The sequence below is a fragment of the Camelina sativa genome, chromosome 18 (assembly GCF_000633955.1).
Source record: "Camelina sativa cultivar DH55 chromosome 18, Cs, whole genome shotgun sequence".
NCBI classification, from domain to species: domain Eukaryota; kingdom Viridiplantae; phylum Streptophyta; class Magnoliopsida; order Brassicales; family Brassicaceae; genus Camelina; species Camelina sativa.
The window spans coordinates 13,144,285-13,163,665 of NC_025702.1; the positions used below are offsets into that span (position 1 = coordinate 13,144,285).

The 19,381-nt window shown below is 34.2% G+C and overlaps 5 protein-coding genes across 6 annotated transcripts in view; 2 read left to right on the top strand and 3 right to left on the bottom strand.

Moving 5' to 3' along the window:
* The window catches only part of LOC109130500 (indole glucosinolate O-methyltransferase 1-like), a 1,229-nt gene extending 846 nt beyond the window's left edge, over positions 1-383 (bottom strand). Inside the window, exon 1 of the mRNA XM_019240089.1 lies at positions 25-383. Coding sequence (XP_019095634.1) covers positions 25-383 — 359 coding nt within the window. The remainder of the gene's footprint in view (positions 1-24) is intronic.
* Positions 2,005-2,742, top strand: LOC109130575 (late embryogenesis abundant protein 2-like). The gene is made up of 3 exons (XM_019240263.1): positions 2,005-2,130; positions 2,236-2,304; positions 2,413-2,742. The coding sequence occupies exons 1-3, from the start codon at positions 2,071-2,073 to the stop codon at positions 2,485-2,487; spliced, it is 204 nt and encodes a 67-aa protein (XP_019095808.1). The 5' UTR covers positions 2,005-2,070; the 3' UTR covers positions 2,488-2,742.
* On the top strand, positions 9,440-10,587 carry LOC104761407 (VQ motif-containing protein 33). Its single transcript, XM_010484484.2, has one exon. It carries the CDS (start codon positions 9,592-9,594, stop codon positions 10,339-10,341), a length of 750 nt encoding a protein of 249 aa, XP_010482786.1. The 5' UTR covers positions 9,440-9,591; the 3' UTR covers positions 10,342-10,587.
* LOC104763440 (F-box/FBD/LRR-repeat protein At5g53840-like) lies at positions 11,620-13,182 on the bottom strand. The gene is made up of 3 exons (XM_010486812.2): positions 12,265-13,182; positions 12,023-12,163; positions 11,620-11,924 (listed from the first exon to the last, which is right to left on the bottom strand). Exons 1-3 carry the CDS (start codon positions 13,180-13,182, stop codon positions 11,649-11,651), a joined length of 1,335 nt encoding a protein of 444 aa, XP_010485114.1. The 3' UTR covers positions 11,620-11,648.
* Positions 15,154-19,177, bottom strand: LOC104761408 (probable bifunctional methylthioribulose-1-phosphate dehydratase/enolase-phosphatase E1). 2 transcript variants are annotated; one of them, XM_010484485.2, is made up of 13 exons: positions 18,831-19,177; positions 18,412-18,548; positions 17,942-17,989; positions 17,255-17,350; positions 17,037-17,156; positions 16,854-16,943; positions 16,539-16,718; positions 16,309-16,464; positions 16,061-16,210; positions 15,863-15,964; positions 15,684-15,793; positions 15,478-15,596; positions 15,154-15,377 (listed from the first exon to the last, which is right to left on the bottom strand). In XM_010484485.2, exons 1-13 carry the CDS (start codon positions 19,045-19,047, stop codon positions 15,286-15,288), a joined length of 1,617 nt encoding a protein of 538 aa, XP_010482787.1. In that variant the 5' UTR covers positions 19,048-19,177; the 3' UTR covers positions 15,154-15,285. The 2 variants fall into 2 exon arrangements, with proteins under 2 accessions (XP_010482787.1, XP_010482788.1); XM_010484486.2 differs by lacking the exon at positions 17,942-17,989.

The following is a 19,381-nucleotide window of genomic DNA, read 5'->3' on the forward strand; positions in this document are numbered from 1 at the left end:
TTGCAAATCGGTTCGGCTGCATACACCCTCTCGACTTTTCCGGTTTGACCGTTCTCTTCTGCTACAATGGAACGGCATTTGAAAACCAAATAGCTAGCAAGAAATCGCAGCATCCGGTCTAGCAAAACTGGAGCCTCCGGGTTGCTCGGTTTGATTGGGAGTCTTTGTGCAATCTCAGAAGGTGAGAGCCACAAGCTGTCGCCTACGGTGACCATGGTGTCGATCACGCCGAGTTCCAAGGCGGCTTTAAGAACCATGGGCAAGGAAGCTCCATTCGAGAGCCTCCTCGCTAGCAAGCTTGCCTCTTCTTCAGCTTCTTGTTCTCCTTTGGTTGGATTAGGTTTAGGGTTAATGGTTATGGGAGCTTGAAAATGGGTTGACATTGTTCTTGTTTGAAGGGAAGATATTATGTGAGTTGGTTTCAACTTTCACTCTTTGTGCCATTTTATAGAGTCTTATATCAATAGTGTTGCCTAATTTATGGTGGCCTGGTGGTAGTTGTCTAGGGGAAATATGTAAACTCGCTCCTTTAGTTCAATATCTACTTAAGAACAACGTGGGTAAACACTGGAAAAGCCGAGTCTGTACTTCAGCCCAGTTAAAAATACCTAGTGGGATGGTTTTCTTGGTCGGGACTGGACTAGCTCACCCTGGAGATTAGTCAGTCCCGTTTGCGTTACTGAATAGTTGTGTTGGTTTGGCTGTACAAATTGAACCTCGCACCTTCTTATCCAATATAGGAACCCGGACCATCTTCACGTTATACAAGGATCTATCTAGAATAAGACCATCAATGTTTGGTTAGGTGACCTAAATTAGATTTGTCAATCTCATTTCTTCAACATATATGCCTATTATTGTTTTACTGTTGTTATGGTGTCCATACTGTCTGTAACATTATCTGGTTAGGTGAGATGACCCATATTAGATATCGGAATCCAGCCAACGTTATTTCTTGCTTTTTATTTTTCAATAACATTATGTCCACCATTGTTTTGTGGTTGTTATAGTTAGTGGCCATGTAGGCGAGAACGTAGTTTTTAGGTAAGTACGTTATTAAACGAAACATCATAGTAGGTTATTACAAAGAGAGGTGTCTATTTCACTTAAAACATCGAAACTAGGAGACTCGGACATCTCGACCCTAGCTAGGTGTTTATGGAGGTTCTTGTGGTATTGGTGCTTCTCGATCGTGCTTGGTTACTACGATGCTCTTTAGATCGCAGTGCAAAACTGAGAACCAACAGAAAAAGTTAGGAGAGAAGTTAGTTACCTCGTGTGTTCTAGTTTTTTGTAGCTTTTTAGAATCTTTAAAGTCGTAATTGTTTTCTTTGTTTTGAGGATAAGTGTTCGGAAAACGTTACCAAATAACGTACAAGGCCCAAGGGTGTATTTTTCAGCTTCAACGAATATGAAGCATAGAAACAATTTTCGTGGATTTTTTTTTGTTTGTTAAGTGTATTTCTTAAATCTCGTCCGAGTTAGAAAAGTTTTACTTACATGTTAGAAGGTGAAGTTGGGGTATCGGTTTGAGATCGATTTAATGTTATCAATGTGACTTATAAAGTTTAGTTATGTTTCGAGTTATTGTATATTTTTAATATATCAAACGTTACCAAATTCTTTATAAAAACAATTTAGATAACCTATGCGTTGAATGTTTTACTAAAACTTGAATAATGAAAAAAACTTTTTTTTCTTAGAAATTCTAGCGATTATTTAGTGTAAAATAAAAAATGATTTGTGCACAAAGTATAAAAATCATTAAAAGAACACAACATAATTTTTCAGAACTACATTACTATTGGAACTAGTCTATAATGGTTCCGCTTGTCTCGTGGTCAAAACCACCCTATCGGACCGGAGAGTACAAAGCTAACAACGCCACATGTCAAATACTAAATTCACCCAATCACCGATTTTTACGTGGAGGTTAACTACAAGGGGGTTCCCCACAAGTATATAAACATCTACGCGTAATCCTTTTTTCTCACAAGTCACAATTACAAAAGCTAAAAAGTTCTTTAAGAATCAAATCAAGTGTGTTTTTTCGAAGAAAAAGATTAGAAAATGTCTAACAACAGTCAGAGCATGAGCTTCAACGCTGGCCAAGCTAAAGGCCAAACCCAGGTTTTTGTCTACGCAACACCATTTTCGAAATTTAAATTAATTGTTATACTTGAGTTAATGGTTTAGTTTGATATTAATATCAGACGTAATTAAAAATTGTTGTAGGAGAAGGCAAGCAACTTGGTGGACAAGGCCTCCAATGCTGCCCAATCTGCTAAGGAATCTCTTCAAGAGGTTTATTTTCTTTTTTATTATTCTTTTTAATACCTTATTTGTGAAATAATTTTGAGAATTCAGAAAAATTAGTGAATAATTTTTTTTTTTTGGGAAAACAAAATATAGGGAGGACAGCAGCTGAAGCAGAAGGCACAAGGTGCGAGTGAGGCCATTAAGGACAAGACCGGCATCAACAACTGAGAAGCACGTTGAACTAATAACTTATGTTTTTACGTTTTTTTACCTACCCGAATAATAATAATTAGATAGAAAATGTCTATCTAAATCCAAGACTACGGATTTCGATTGAAACCATTTAGGCAACTATGTTTGCTTCTCTAAGTTTTTATTTTCATAAATATCTATCCAAGGGTTTTTCACTCTTTGGCTCTTGATAATTTGTAGCCATGCAGTTATTTCTATATTAAATAAATGATATGATAAGTTCACATGAAACTATAGCTTAAATTTTATTTTATAATTAAGCAATGATTGCGGCTAAATTTATTCTCTTTGTTACCATGACTAGACATGTTGGATTATAGTTTCTATTCGTGATATATCAAATAGTGAAATGGTGAAACCTATCATTTCACAGAAAAATATAGTACATAAACATTTTTTTTTAGATATTGTTGCGAAGCAATTAAGTTTCTATATAAAGCAATTGCATTTAGCTTTTTGTTTGTTTTATTTTTCCGTTTTTCATACATGCTACACATGTATGCAATATGTGTGTGTAACTGTGTATACATATAGCGTGGAGTACGAATATCATGCACTTTGATCATTGTGATATACTGATATGTATTTCAGTATTTAACTATATATCTTACCGATATTTTGGAGATTTATAGTTCTTCTGTTCTGTTTTACCGCTATTCTTCTGGTCTTGTAATTAAGTACGTATAAAGTGTTAATTCGAGAAGACTTAAGCACCGTTAAAAAGAATTATATAATAAGATCGACATATAATATGCTCGCTTTGCATGTTTTATGCAATAAAAGGGAATCTTTAACCACTTGGGTTCTAGAAGACACTAATGATTTGAAGTTTGAAAGAATTTGATCCCTCATGGAGGGACGACAATTTTCACCAATTGGAACTGGAGTCCCCACAATTTTTACTTTTTATCTTATTCTTTTTTTTTCTTCTTCTTTTGGCTTCTTGATTATTGTTGTTTTCCCATTAATACTATAATAATGTAAACAACAAAGAAAAGAAGAATTGGATACTATATATCTCCATTTTAAATCTTGTTTCCTCATGTGCTCACACTGATTTGTGTAAATGTTGTTGTATAAGTTGTAACTCACAATAAAGAGAACATATTCGCACTAAGATAGGGTTTTACTTTTATTTTTAATTCTGTTAGAGCATATGCATTTTCTCTGTTGGTAACTTGATATTATAAAAACTTTTGGTACAACATCTTTTCAAATTTTTGACCTTTATACAATTATACTATACAATAATTTCATTCAAATTGAAAATAATAATATCATCTAGTACGACGTCTTGTCAAAATTATCTTTATGCTTATTCATACACGCTATATAACTAACTGATATTGATATGTGATATTCCTTTTTAGGTAAGAAAACAAGTGGCTGTAGTGCATATAAGTTGAAATCTTAGAAGTACAAAATAATTAAAGACGAATACAAGGGAAAATGCAAAAGAACCGTTGATACGGTAAAAACTATAAATTAACCTTCAAGGCTTCAGCATTATTAAAAGTAAGTTTTGTAATCTGATGACATATATATAGCATAATTACGTATCTATAATTCACAACTCAAAGATGAATGTATATAACTCACATGTTTGTATTAATATCGCTCGTCACAGTCTAAATTCAAAGAGTAGTACAATAAAAAAAAAAAAAAAAATTATACTATTGTTACTGTTACCACCACCTTTACCACCTCAACCGTTGCCACATTCTCATTGATGTCACCATCATTGGTAATTGGTAGCGGACCTACCTAGCGGTAGAAGTATTTGTTTTTTCTGATGGCAACAATGCAAGAGTAGCAACACCAGAACAATGTTAGTGGTGCCGCGGTTAATCTTGTTATCAGTCTTGTTATCAAAAACTTTAGATATATAATTGGGTCCAAGTTTTTCTCATCCACAAAAAAAAAAAAACGTAACGTCATTTCATTTCTCGTTAATTAGGATCGGATCCGCGCTACACGCGGGGAAATATTTACGGATAATGACAATTCTGAACGGATTAGAATATGTTAATTTTTATTAACTATAGTGCAGTGATAAATCTTATTTGTGTTAGATCACATATATATTCTTTTTGGTTATAATTTGTATTTGAAGGAAGGAAACACATATTATGAAAAGAATAAAATGATTTAAGTTAAAAATGTGTAATTTTATATGTGTAACATTATATATTCGTTTAATTATGAAAGCAATTTTAGAATAATATTTAAATTTGTAAATAAAATTTAAAAGTTAATAATCTAATATTGAAAATATTTGATTAAGTATATTAGTTACTAAGTCTAAATTATAATAATAGTAAGAATATTTTGTCATATTATAATTTTCTTTGATAATATAAGTACATTTATACTAAATGAATTTAAGAATTAAGGTATTAAATATAAGTAAACTATGTGGGTTTCGTATTACAAAATTAATCTAAATGCAGCTAATATATTTGCATATAAAATGAGAAATTTAAACAAATGCATGATCTACTATAGTGTTCTATTAAATATGTCTCGACCCTTCTCCATGTTTATTTATTTCCCCATATGAGGCATTTCAGTAGATGATGCATCTTTGTGGAAGATACACATTACCCACCAAACCCGAATTAGAAACATACATGTTGAACATTCTTGAGAACATACTTAATCACTGAATTCCAGCAAGGGGCCGTTAAAGGACCCTTCTCTTCAAATGAATCAATTAATTGATGGACAAAATAATTTTTAGCGTCTGGATATGCTCAATGAGCCCTTGACAACATCAAGACTGATAGGGAGGAATTCTCTTCTTTTTCTTTATCTTTAATTCCTAGAAATGTTAATTTAAGGGCGGATTCTTTGGCACGCCAAGCGTGTACATCTCCGCACCAAGTATTGTTTGTAAACGATTTTCCTACCAATTAGCTCGTTTGAGCTGATCTGTTGTTGACAAAAAAAAAAAAAAAACTTAATCACTGAACTAACAGCTTAATCATTAAACTCACTGTTGGTATCTTGGCAATCTCATTTTGAGTTCTTTACTCTAAACACTTGAGATATTTCATAACTTGCAGTCATTAGTTCTATTTGACACCTGTGAACCAAAAAATTAATATAAGAAACAAAGCATCGAAGGCAATCTTAATTGCGTAAAAACGAAAATGTATCAACTATTTAATAAGTTTTCTAGACATTCCAGTTACCGCAAATTGAGATGAAAAAAACAAAGAGATACAATCTTAAATCTCTTTAATTAGAGAAATAAAGAGATATACCACACATATCTCAATGTATAGCTTTGTTGCCGATGTGTTCTCTAGTCAAGTTCTATTCCAAACAAAATAACCTCAAAAGATTTAAAGAAAACAAATCAGAAAGTTAAACAACATGAAAAACAAATCATCAAAGCTTTGAAAAATGAGTGCTAGAGTTTATGTGGGTATGTGAATGATTTAATTAGAGTATCTATTTTTTTTTCACAAATTAGAGTATCTATTTATAGGCTAGGAAGGGGCGGCTAAATTTTATCACAAGTTAGGTTTAATAAGATCAGATTTTTTAAAGATCTTTTTAAAAATTGAAATTAAGGCAATGAGAATATATGTGTATTAACTGTTTAGATTGTATTGATGAGATCCACAATATCTCACCAAATTAAATATGTTTATATATGTAAAATTTTAAGTTTAAATGTATGATTTTAAGGTAACCAATTGAAAGTATTCCCTAAAATATAGGTTAGCTATTTAATTTTAAATTCAGCATACGATTTTCGCATCAATGATATATTTTCAATAAATTTAATACCATACATTAATTAAAGAATTATTTAAATTAAACTTAATTAAAAATCTCATTTTAATGGACTGGAATACGCTAAATTTTAAAGAAAAATAAATATTTTATATGATATATAGTATGTATATACTATGATTTTTCAATTAGCATATTTTTGTTAAGAAATATTTTTAACTCTAAAGTAAATAATGATATGTTGATATTGAAAATATTATTAAATTAGATTTCCATAAATATATCAAAATATATACCAAATATGTTTACATTATAAATACTATCTCAAATTTAATAATTTTGGTTTTATGGTAACAATTGTAAACGATTTTCATAAATATTGAGTAATTATTATTCTTATAATTAATTTCGTAATTAGTGTTTCCAAAAATATAGAATTTTCGACTAACAGTTTTTGGAAACCTTTTTTTAAATTGTAAATGCTAATTAAATTAATAAAAAGAAAATTTAAAGATCCGAATTTGAATTTTGACATATGCCACCTACCTAATTTCGGGCTTATTTTCTAAATTTGAAGTTATTTGCTCCACAATTTTTGGTATTTATGAATTTATTAGTTGTTTTGTTTCCTATTCTAGCGGATTGTTTTCTACTTGTCACCAAAATTCGAATAAACTTCTGTTGATTGTTTTTTTCTTTGTAACGGTGAATATCAAAGTTTATTTGTGATATAATTTAGGTAATAAGACGTGTACTAGTGGTAAAGGCCTGATCGCCATACAAGCATTTTCCTCGGTTTGACGCCGAGCCGTTGCTTTTTTTTTAATGTAAATAGCCATTATCTTCTTCTTTCTAGATTCGATTTCTGCAAAAATCACAACATCGAACATCAACCCATCACTTGATCTTGTCACGATTTTGAAATAATTTTGTTTACTCTAATTTATTATCCAGCAATGAACAATTTTTCAAAAGTTACTAACAAAAACAATACATCATTTTCTTTTTTTTTCCCTCGACGTCGTCACCGTTCCGGTGAGTCACCACTGGCAATCACCTTCTTTGATGTCGTTATTGGTACAGTGAAGGGTTGTGAGGGAGAAAACTTGAGTTCTCCATGAAATTTTGAGATTTTGTTCGGTTCAAAAAAATTTTCCAAAAAAAAAAATTTCGATAATCCATTGTCAATGACAGATCAAACATTCTCGGTTTATTTCTCTAGAATTAACCCAATAGAGATATCCAATTTAACAGTTTCGGGTTATTTTAAAAATCAAACCCGACCCATCAATCTTAAATGTCTCATTTAATGTTTTCACCCCCGGCCCGGACTGTCCAGTCCGACCGGTTAATCCGCGATCCGGAGACTTTATCGGTTCGGGTATAGTGCTAATAACCGGTAGTACTAAAACCGGCAAAACGCAGAAAAAACCGCTATTAACCCGCGACCCGGTGAACCGGTTGACCCGGACGGTTAGCGGTTCAAAAAAATCTACTTGATTTTTGAAGAAATATATAGAGATTCACAGTTTCAATTACTTTTAGAACCTTTTATTCGTTTAGAACTTAGATGGTAACACATGACTCAAGACACAGTTCTCGTCTTCAATTTTTTTGTCATCTCTCGAACTTTGCGTAAGAACAGTTAGTTATTTTTGAAGATGTTTTATTAGTGTTCTTTATTTTTTTATTTGGATTTAAAAATTTTAATCATTTTATTATTATTATTAAACTTTATACTTTGTTAAACATGATATTATTTTTATAATATTTTTTTAAAAAAATTATTTTATATAAATACATTAAACATATTTTACTCAATTGACCCGTGGTCGAATCCGGTTGACCCGATGATCCGGTGACCCGAGAGTTAGTCCAGTTCACAATCCGGGTCGGGTTTCAAAACATTGCATTTAACCTTAATGAATTGTTGTCTAGTAAATGACGTTGGGGGCATTTCGTCCTAAGCAAAAGTTGTACTTTTCTTTTATTAATATAGGGATAGGATAAATGTGTTTACTGTCATAGATTGTGGATGTTTAATTGTATGGGAGATTATTTTGCAAATTTTGTAATTTGAAAATGATCTTACATAAATTTGATAATTGGCAGCTAGTTTTTGTTTTTTTCCTAGACATACAATGTTAAGTTTCTAACGAATAATTTTAATAGTTTGTAAAATAGGTCCAAATATTACAAGTTCATGTATTTGAGTTATCATTTTGCTACCCATGAATATTTGAGACAGAAAATATATCAAAATCTCATGTGGGGTCGTAAATTATAGACATTTAGATCTTATCCGATTATTGTGGAGTGTAGACAAACAAAAAAAAAACTTATTTTATTTTTTATCGTAGAGCGTAATAATTTCCTAACGACACGATTACAAAATTGCGTAAAATATTCAAACATGTGAGAAGAATTAGAACATCGCATTGTTAACGTTGCGTCTATGAAGTATAGATTCTAAAAGAAAATTCTCAATAAATTATCTTCGATTAAAGGAAATATTCTAATATCATGGATTTGAGCGTCATCAAATTCCAAATAAAACAGTATGTATATCAACCATAGTTTTAGAAACCTGATTTGATGTTCTTAATATAAAGATTCTTAATGGATATCCCGAAATAGGTATGTATGTATTCTTCCTACTTCAACATCAAAGTTTTAAGTTCGAATCTTGTTAATACGACGACAGATGATAGCATATTATAAATTCACCGTTTTAGTCTTAAGTATGTATAAATACACATGCAAATACAAATGAGGCTTTCTTTAATAAAGAATCCATAATATGCAATTTCATAACAATTTACAAACTATGGTAAGTGTTGGTATGGGACAAGTAAAACTTGGTTTTACAAAAAGCCATGCATTCTTGTGACGAAAGAATCATTATTTCAAAGCCAAGCTTTATATTTAACATGGTTATTGTCTATTACACATCCCAATTATCCAGAAGAAGAAGAAAAAAAGAAATATCTATGGCATATATTTTCAAACACTTGTTGATTCGTGTAAGAGAAATGATGATGACGTTAGACGTAGATGTATAATATGTACAGAAGTCTTCGGAACACGAATCTAACAAATTATTCCCAAACGAAAGAAAAAAAAATAAAGTTTTAAGAGAATGAGAGAGAGATGGGTCCATGACACCTCACTTTTTATAGTCTTTTTAATTGTCGTCGCACGACAAAACTAAACAACATTACACATTATTCACATCAGCAACTTCCACTCTTCTTCTTCTTCTTCGTCAATCATTCTCTCTCTCTTTATCTCTATCTCTTTCCCTCATATACACACAACACGGAGACATCTCATTTAATGGAAGTTTCAACATCATCCATGTCTTCAAAACCAGAACAAATAATGCAAAACTCACCTCCTACCATGATCTCATCTCCTAGGTTTCAGCCTCATACGACAAGATCTCCTCATCATCATGATCAACATCAACAACATCTCTCAAATCCTTACCCAACAACATTTGTTCAAGCAGACACTTCCACTTTCAAACAAGTCGTTCAGATGCTCACCGGGTCCGCCACCGATACCACCACCGGGAAGCATCACGAAGTTCCTTCTCCGGCGAACAACAACAACAAGGGATCAAGTTTCTCGATTCCTCCCATCAAGAAAACAAACAGCTTCAAGCTCTACGAGAGACGACAAAATAACAACAACAATATGTTCGCTAAGAATGATTTAATGATCAACACGTTAAGGCTTCAAAACTCTCAGAGATTGATGTTCACAGGAGGAAACAGTAGTCATCATCAAAGCCCGAGATTCTCTCCGAGGAACGCCTCATCATCAGATAATATTCTTCTGTCTCCAAGCATGCTGGATTTCCCAAAGCTAGGGCTAAACAGTCCCGTGACGCCACTGAGAAGCAACGATGACCCCTTCAACAAGTCATCGCCTTTATCATTAGGGAACTCATCATCTGAAGAAGACAAAGCCATTGCTGAGAAAGGCTTTTATCTTCATCCTTCTCCAGTCTCAACTCCTAGAGATTCTCAGCCACTGCTTCTTCCTCTTTTTCCGGTTACTTCTCCTGCGAGAAACCCTTAATTCCGACGATCCAATGAGTGATTCTATCTATATGATATTAAATTATAAATATTTCGGGATTTTGTTTAACTATAACTAAGATATCGTAAAAGTTCGATCTTAGTTATGGAGTGACTGTAAATTTTGTGCGGTTTATTCACTTTTAATCTCAAATATTAATTGCAATATATGTAATTGGAAGGTATAATAGTATATATATTCATGATGAAACTCATTGTTATAATATTTATTATTCTTTTTATTTCATCGAAAGATTGTTTATAGTTTTGCTCAAATATGATTATGTAGTTCAACGTGTGCCACTCAATACCGAAATCGAATGTAGCGATTAGAGAATCGATCCATGTCTATATGCTCGAATTTATGATATAGACTTTATATTCCTAAAAACCTGATTTATATCAACAACAAAAAAAAAACTAATTCCTATTACTTCAAAAGAATATAGAAATATCAAAAAAAAAAAAAAGGTTGCGATTGTAAAACATGAGTGGATCGAGTGGTCATTGTCAATAAGTATTTATCGGAAGTTTGACTAGTAATATGAACATTTTAATATCTTTAGTAGAAAGTTTCAAAGAGACAATTTGAAAGAGAGACTCGTGAAAGAAATTTCTGACCAGGTTAGACACGTTGTATGGACCATTTCGATATGATGACTTAGAATTTGATGGAGTCATCATGGAGGCACGTTTGGTCTTTTACTACTACATTTATTTGGACTTTCTCTTCATTCTATTTTCTTTTTTCCTTTTATTTTTTTTATCTATTAAGAAATTAATTATACGTTAATACTGTTCTTCTGTTGATTTGTCTTTTGACTTGAAAGGACAAAAAAATAATCTTTGAATAAAAAATATATATATGTAAATTAAAAAAAAAGTGGAGAGAAGAAAGAGTGTAAAAAGAAAGTAAAAGACGAAATAAGTAGTCCGTTATGATGAGAGTTGAAAACCAAGCAAAAGTCGAATCATCTTTGCTTCACATTACAAGCAACTTCCACTTTGAAATTTGCCACACACCTTTCCCTATTCACATATTCCGAAATTTTGGATAAAACAATTTTCAGATATATGCTGCCCGAACTTATAATGTTTTTCTTATCTATTGTTTATTTTATTTCTTAAATTCAAGACCAAGTTGATGTGAAATTTTATGAAACTAGCCAGTAATAAGATATATATATATATATACATGAAAGCATGTTCAAAAACTAAAAGAAAGACTAATGCATTGCTTGTGGCTAAAAAAAAAGGCTACATATGAAAGACTAATTAACATGTTTGGCTGTTCAATAAAATTCCTAACTAACTATAAAGAACAACTTTACAAGTACTAGAGCATCTTGGTATTTCATGAAGCGTTTGGCGAATGTGCTTTACATTTTCCTCCTTATAATCATTCTTCAGAGTCAATTTCTCAAGAATTGTTGAATTTTCTAGGAAGTACTTTGCTACCTTTAGTTTTGTTCCACATCCATATCCGAAGAGCAGTTTAACAAACTTGAGCGACGATACCAAACACGGTGGCACTGTCGAAGACATCACCTCTGCTTTTTTACCTTTTTCATAGTCAACCAGTTTCTGAGAAAAACAAAAAAAAAATACAAGAAAACAAATTATTAGTTACTAGAGAAGCTTCACCAAAAAATATATGCTTTATTAAGAGGGTAATTCATTACCAAGCGGAGAGATTCTAGTTTTGGGCAGCTCTTGAGAAGATTTAACAACATTTCCAGATTAGAAATAGAACATATAACACTCAGTTCGGACAGGTTACAAAACTGAGGCAGAGGTTCCAGTTTCATGTAAAGAAAGATGTCCTGGTAACAAAAAGGGTAAGAAAAAAAATGTTAGAAACAGAATAAATATTTTTATATATGGATAGAAGAATTTTTGTAATCACATTTAGTTACATTTATACCTTGGTAGTAGCATAACTAGTGACTAGACACCTGACCCTTGAAATACCGATGAGGAAATCGCGTATCATGCTTCTGATGGTTAAGTCGTTTGGATCCAAAATACTGAGCACGTTGGCGTCAATATCTACCTTGGCAGTGAGACCTATATTGATGATTTTAATGTTCTTTATCTCGTAAGCTATAATCCTCAAAAACTGGAGTAGAGGAGCATCGATCACAATTCCATATTGTCGATCATACCACTGATCGATGTCGAGTCTCTTTAGTGTCTGAGAGCGTACTTGTATAACCTTTCCGTTATCTTCAGTATATTTGATAATGGTTAAATCTTCTAGAACTGGTGAGCATGAAATCAGTTTCTCCAACGTTGTCTCATCAGTATATCTAACCATCTCTAAATGAAGGGTCTTCAGACAAGGTAAGGAAACAAAATCGGCACTAACCAAGTTGACACGAACAAGTCGTAAGTGTACCAGTGTTTTAGAGGTATAAAGGCTCAAAGGTACCTTCACTGCAACCTTGAAGAGGAGTTCGCAATGAAGATCAATATGTTGAATTCTACGCGTAGTCGCAGCATCGATCCATTTGGTGAGATAAGACGTGTAGTCAACAGAACCAAAAGTACGAATATGTAACCGGAGTTTGTGTATCCATGACTCTATGTGGAGATTAAAAAACTTGTCAACGAGTTTCACAAATTCATCAATATTCGAGAACCGGCTGGAAGAGAAACCAAGACCTAGGTCACGGGAGTCTAAGTCCAATCCGAGAACCAGTTGCCAAAGACTCCTCCATCTTTTGGACAAAACACTTGTCCTGATAGCATCCTTGGTAGAAAGAAAACTAAGTACGTGGCATAAACAATGATCAGGTAAATCGCTTATCAACCCTTTGTTACAAATTTTTTTCTTCGCCATTTATTTCTTTTCACAAAAGCTAATCTGCAACACCACATTTAAAATATCAAAATTGAATATTAAGAAGCATTTGGTTTAAATTTGGTTGACGTACTGAACAAACATGTCTTGCAAGCGAAAAAACCTAATCAAGATAAGGCTAGGGTTTTTTTTAACACGATTGATTTGTAAACAAAGAATGGTAAACGAAGAGGAATGAGAAGGAGAACGCACCTTGTTTCCGATGGCTCTTGGTGTCATAGAGACAGATCGGTGCAGTATTGGATTGATTCTGCGTGATCGATCACTCTGAGATTCTCTGATGATCATCGACTCTTAACCAGTCAAGCAATGAGTCTTTTCCTAAAGTGGGTTTTAAAAAAAGCTAATAATGGGCCTGATTACAGAGAATAAATGGGCTTCTTCATACGCTCCGCAAACTTTACTGACTTCACTGCACCAGTAAGAAACAACATGTACAGTACGAGATTGTGAAAGAGTTCTCACCTATAAGAAAAATATACGTAGAAAAAACTCAAGATTTGGGAGAGTGTTGTGACAGTCTTAAACGTGAGATTCTCCAGTAATGGAGCAGCATACATAATAATAAATTCACAATCACATGTTTGGTTGTTGAACAAAACGCTTAGACACCTGACCGGCTGACCCTTGAAATGCTGGTGATGAAATCGCTTATATCATGCTTCTGCTGCTGGATAAGTCGTTTGGAACCGAAGTGCTGAGCAAGCAGGCGTCAATATCTACCTTGGCAGTGAAACCTAGATTGATGAATTTAGTGTGCTTTATCGAGGAAGCTTTAAACCTAAGAAACTGGAGTAGAGGAGCTTCGATCACAAGTCCATCTTGTTGTCTGTCACCCCACTGATGTACGTTGACTCTCTTTAGTGTCTGAGAGCGTACTTGTATCAAACCCTTTGAATTTGTCTCCGGAATATTTGACAATGGTTAAATCTTCTAGAATTGGAGAGCATGATATCAGTTTATCCAACGTGGTCTCACTGGTATAACGAACGAATTCTAGAAGCAGGGTCTGAAGACAAGGTAAAGAAACAAACTCAACACTAGCCAAGTTGACCCGAACAAGCAGTAAGTGTACCAGTGTCTTAGAGGTATAAAGGCTCAAGGGTATAAGCAATGAAACCTTGAAGAAGTACTGTTCGCAATGAACACCAAGATGTTGAATCCTACGCGTAGCCGCAGCGTCAATCCATGTGGTGAGATCAGACGCGTAGTCAACAGAACCAAGAAGGTTAAGATTTAACCTGAGTTTGTGTATCAATGACTCTCTGTGGAAATCAAAAAACTTGTCAACGTATATCACAAATGCATCCATATTCTTGAGGTCACGGGCGTTTAAGTCCAATCCAAGAACCAGTTGCCAAAGATTTCTCCATGTGGTGGACAAAACACTTGTTCTTATAGCATCCTTGGTAGAAAGAAAACTAAGTATGTGACAGATCAAAGGATCAGGTCACTTGCTTATCCTATCTTCCTTCAATCCTTGACTCAACCCTTTCTCACAAAGTTTTGTCTGCATCACCACATTTTCAAGAAACGTCACAACTGCCAAAACATGTGTTACAAGCAAAAAAAAAAAAAAAACCCTAATCAAGTTCCACTGACGAGAATTTTCAGTATTCGTAAAAGAAGGCTAGGGTTTGTAACACAATTATTTGTAAACAGAGAACGGTAAAACAACCAAGAAGATGAAGAAGGAGAACGTACCTTGTCGATGGCTCTCAAAGTCGAAATCATGGGGAAAGATCGGTGCAGTATTGTGAGTTCTCCGATGCCATCGACTCTTATTAATAAGTCAAATCAATAGGGTTTTCTCTTTTAAAGTGGCTTTTGATACTTATTGTGCAGATTTGATTATGGGCCTCGATTGGCTTCTTTGAGCATAACACAAAACGCTCCGTGAAGAATTCAAACTTAACTGACTTCACACTAGTAGTAGTAAGTAGTAGGAAACGAATTTGAGCTTTTGTCAAGCTCTACGTTTGGATTTATTATCAAGTTTTTGTTTTATTTGGTAAATGTGCTCAATCAAGGTACAACTCAAATCAAGAACTCCATAAAAAAAAGATACACATAGAGGAAACTCTAGATTTGGGAGAATGTTGTGACAGTCTTGAACCCGTGATTCTCCGGTAATGGAGCGTTTCCAGGCCGAATCGATATTATAGCCTCCAGACCTTTCACGAGATTTCAGAAACAAACTCAGTTTCCTTCAAAACAGAATCTCTTATCGGTTTTGAAGTAAATAGGAGGTGAGAGTTTTTTGTGTGTTTTTACCTGCGGCTTTTGCAGCTGTGGCTTCTTGATAAACATCTGTTACAAACAGAATCTCTGAAGGATCATCCACTCCCAATGTTTCCGCAATCTCCTTGTAACTCCGGCTTTCTTTCTTGTTTCTGCAGCCAAGAAAGCGTATGTGAGATTTGTAGTTGGATCATATTCTATTGCAAAAGGAAGGGATAGATAAGATCTTTTTATATTACCCGATTGTAGTGTCGAAGAAGCCAGATAAATACTTTCTCAGATCACCATAGTTTGTGTTCCCGAAGAGTAGCCTTTGCGCTAATCGACTACCACTAGAATATATGTAAACCTATTACCATAAGAAAAATATTAGACCTGTCAAACAAATGTCATTTCTCTAAAAGCTGCATGAACATACCTTAATTCCTGAAGAATGCCATTTCTCTAAAGCCTCTGCTACATCCTCGAAAACAACAGATTTCAGTTCATTACAATTAAACCCCGTTCGCCATATGTGACCCTGAATACAAAAATGCATGTTACCTTGACGCCTTTATCAACAATATTAGAGTAGGCAAACAGAATTTAGTGGGAAACTTTTTTTTTTGGTTCTCACTTGCAATTCCTTTAAAGCAGTGATCTTTCTATCGGCTCTTATCATTGCCTCTACGTTAGAAACCATAGCGGCAATGACATTATCTTTTCCTTCATCAGCATGAGGGATAGGAACTGCGCCTGTTACACCCTGTCTCAAGTCTTCCTCAACCTACAAAAAAACACCAAAGATGAACTTTAGTCACTTGCTTATGAGAAGAGGTAATAAGACAATAGAGAAAGTTTGTAGAGGAGATTAATTGTTATTACTTGAGACCGCAACAACTTAATATCCTCTTGGGTTTCTGCTGTGTCATATGTCAAACTGAGATGCTTTCCAACGTTTTGACGAGCATAGGGAAAGAGAACATCTGTGACGAAAGTAATGGGAGTAGTTGTTCCTTCAATGTCGAGGACAATGCATTGCTGCAACCAAACAGAATATAGTTACAAGTAGAGTTTTAGAGATATTTCAACAAGAGAAATGCTTGACTTTTTACCTGAGGCGAATCTATTTGGTTTTGTGAATCCTTGACTCCGGATTTCACAGATAGTTTTGTGGAAATTTGATTCTGTGAATGTATGGTTCTTCGGATAGGCCCGTGGTCTGGGGTAGCTGCATCCAGACCCAGTTGATGAAGCTTGATGGCAGCATCGAACAGATAATGGTAACATTCAGCCTGAAGGGGAGAATTTAAAGTTTATACGTAGAAAGCAAACAATATACGAACATATAACACTCAAACCAAGATTCATAGTTCTTTAACTTGTTGGTTCTTTAACTTTCAACCAAAAATGAAGTAACTTGCACAAACCTGAGTCTTAGCATGGATCCAAGAATCACCCCAAATGTAAACGCCGTGATTACGTACCAGTACTGCCGTTGCTTTTGGATAGGCTTCTATCTGAAAATGGGAGTCAAATAGGTAAAGGTAAATGAATTTTTTTCATCTGTTGCAGATAAACAATTCAAGCTTCCGCGAAATCATTAGACATACAGCTTTGGTGAGCGAATCTGTTAGTTCATTCTCATATGCTGTGTTCTCTATGATTGGGACAACAAGTTCATCATAGTATCCGTGACCTTGAATCCCCTTTATCATCTCCATGTGAGTTATCTGTGAAATGTCGAACAGGAAGAAACATTAGAATGCAAAGTCCTAACTGAAATGGGGAACCTGGAATTGTCTGCAAAAATTAGCACTATTCGGCTTACACGGAATTCTTTGGCTTGCGGATTCAGCATTGTCACAAGACAAGATTCCATGCCATGACTGTGTATAACAGCTCCGGCATTTCGCATCTCATAAGCCTGCACCACAACAGAGTCAATGCTATGGAACTTTAAGAAAACGTCACTATCTCACTGTTACTAGAGATTAAACATCTATAAAATGAAAGGGAAGCCATACAGAGAGAGCAAGTCAATTTGGTTTGGTAAAAAATGAGATACTAAACTGTGCAAGTCTGTTAAACAAACGAGTTTATACTTGAAAATTTGCTATTAGCATTGAAATTGACCATCTCAAACTTGATGAAACAAACTTACTGAAGGAAAAAAAGGTTGTCTTAACATACATGTAAATCATATGTAAATTTAAAACATTACAAGCAATAATCACGCAATCTCGCTGGTCCACTGAACCCAAGAAAGACCTTTTTGATTTTCTAAGGTGATTCTTTAATAAGTAGAAAGAAGTTACAACTAAACCTCCATTTTCAAGAGTATCTCCGTATACATCAATAGTCTACATATCACTTAATTTTGTAATCCCATTGTGTTTGTTCTAAGTTTAAACACTTGACCGAATCCATTTCAACCAGTGCGATGTAGTCGAGGGTCGAAGAAACCCACTGAACACATCTAACGAGGGGATTATTGCTCAAATTGGACAAGTTTTACCTTGTAACCGAGTTTTCGCAAGCGTTTTCCCAAAGAAAGCCGCCTGTTCTGCACTTGTTTTAGGATTGTAATCCAACAGTCATTAACGTTTTTGCCATTCCAGAAAAACAATCACCAGCTAAATGGGAGGAACGACAAAATATCACAAACCACTAGAAAAGAGCGACGAGCTCTTAACCTATTTTGGCCATGACCGTGTGCTCTAAGAAATCCTTCTTAACATAAAACAGTTTTAACTTGAAATCCGTAAGTGCTGCCCAACACTTTGATGAAATTTCAATATTGCTAAGGAAGTTTACGAAAACTACAAAATGCACATTCAGCAATGCAAATACCTTACGATAAAGCAGGCCACACAGGCCAATATCAAAGTGTCATTTACCAATAACAAAGTGAAAATCAAGCTAAGTACACAGAATTCTCTAAAGGAGAATCAAGTTATATTACCTTGAAAGCAACAAAAACCATACCTTCATGAATAGAGGAGCACAATCAGTACACTTGGGAGGCTTATTTGGGTATGGCTTTGGAGAAGGTGATGATATGATTGATCCATTTGCAGATAAAATGTACATATCTTCCGGTTGCATCCTCTCCTTTTGAACACCTTCAAACACATCAAGAGTTAGCATTTCGAGATTTCCCTTTTCATTCAAAATCTTTGCATTTTTGAAGTCTCCAGTGATCCAAATACACAAAGAGAACGTTTCTAAACATTCAAAGACAAACAATTGTACATCATCACATAGTTCAGATAACCAATTGAAGGTTCCACGAGAACTAACCCATCAACTCAATAGACCGCATAAACAAGTTCAAAATAACGAATAAGACGCATCAAAATCAGAATTTTAAAGAGAAAGGAAGCGACTTTTGAGATGTAGAGAACCTGAAGGAGACATGACGATGAGTTGCTCAGCTTTAGGGATTGAAGCATCATGAACCTTCATCGTTATGCTACCACCAGTTCCAGATACCCAACCTTGAGTATAAAAATGACGACAGAGCTCAGTTACCAACGAACTCGTCTCCTTCAATTCTTTACCCTCAAGATACGCCTGTGGAAACCCTGTCATCGCCGCTGCTTTACCCACAACCGCCGCCATTGATTCTCAGATTAAAGCAAAGAGATTGAAAGATTAAAGCTTTTCAGAGGAATGAAACGCAGCTTTTTTTTTTTTATCTTCCGAGCATTCCCTATGGCTGCTTTGAGAGAATATGATTCCCTTTTTTTTATTAAAAGGTCCAAACTTTGCGTCAAGTTATCATTTTTAAGCACAGCATTTTTCTTGCTCTCTCAGTCTCACATCATCACAGTACAATACTCAACTCCCTGTTGTTTTACTTACTCAAAAACGACACGTAGTCTAATAAAAAGGGACATGTTTGGTAGCAAAGAATAAGTTTATCCAAATTCGAGATAAGAATAGTGTAAAAACC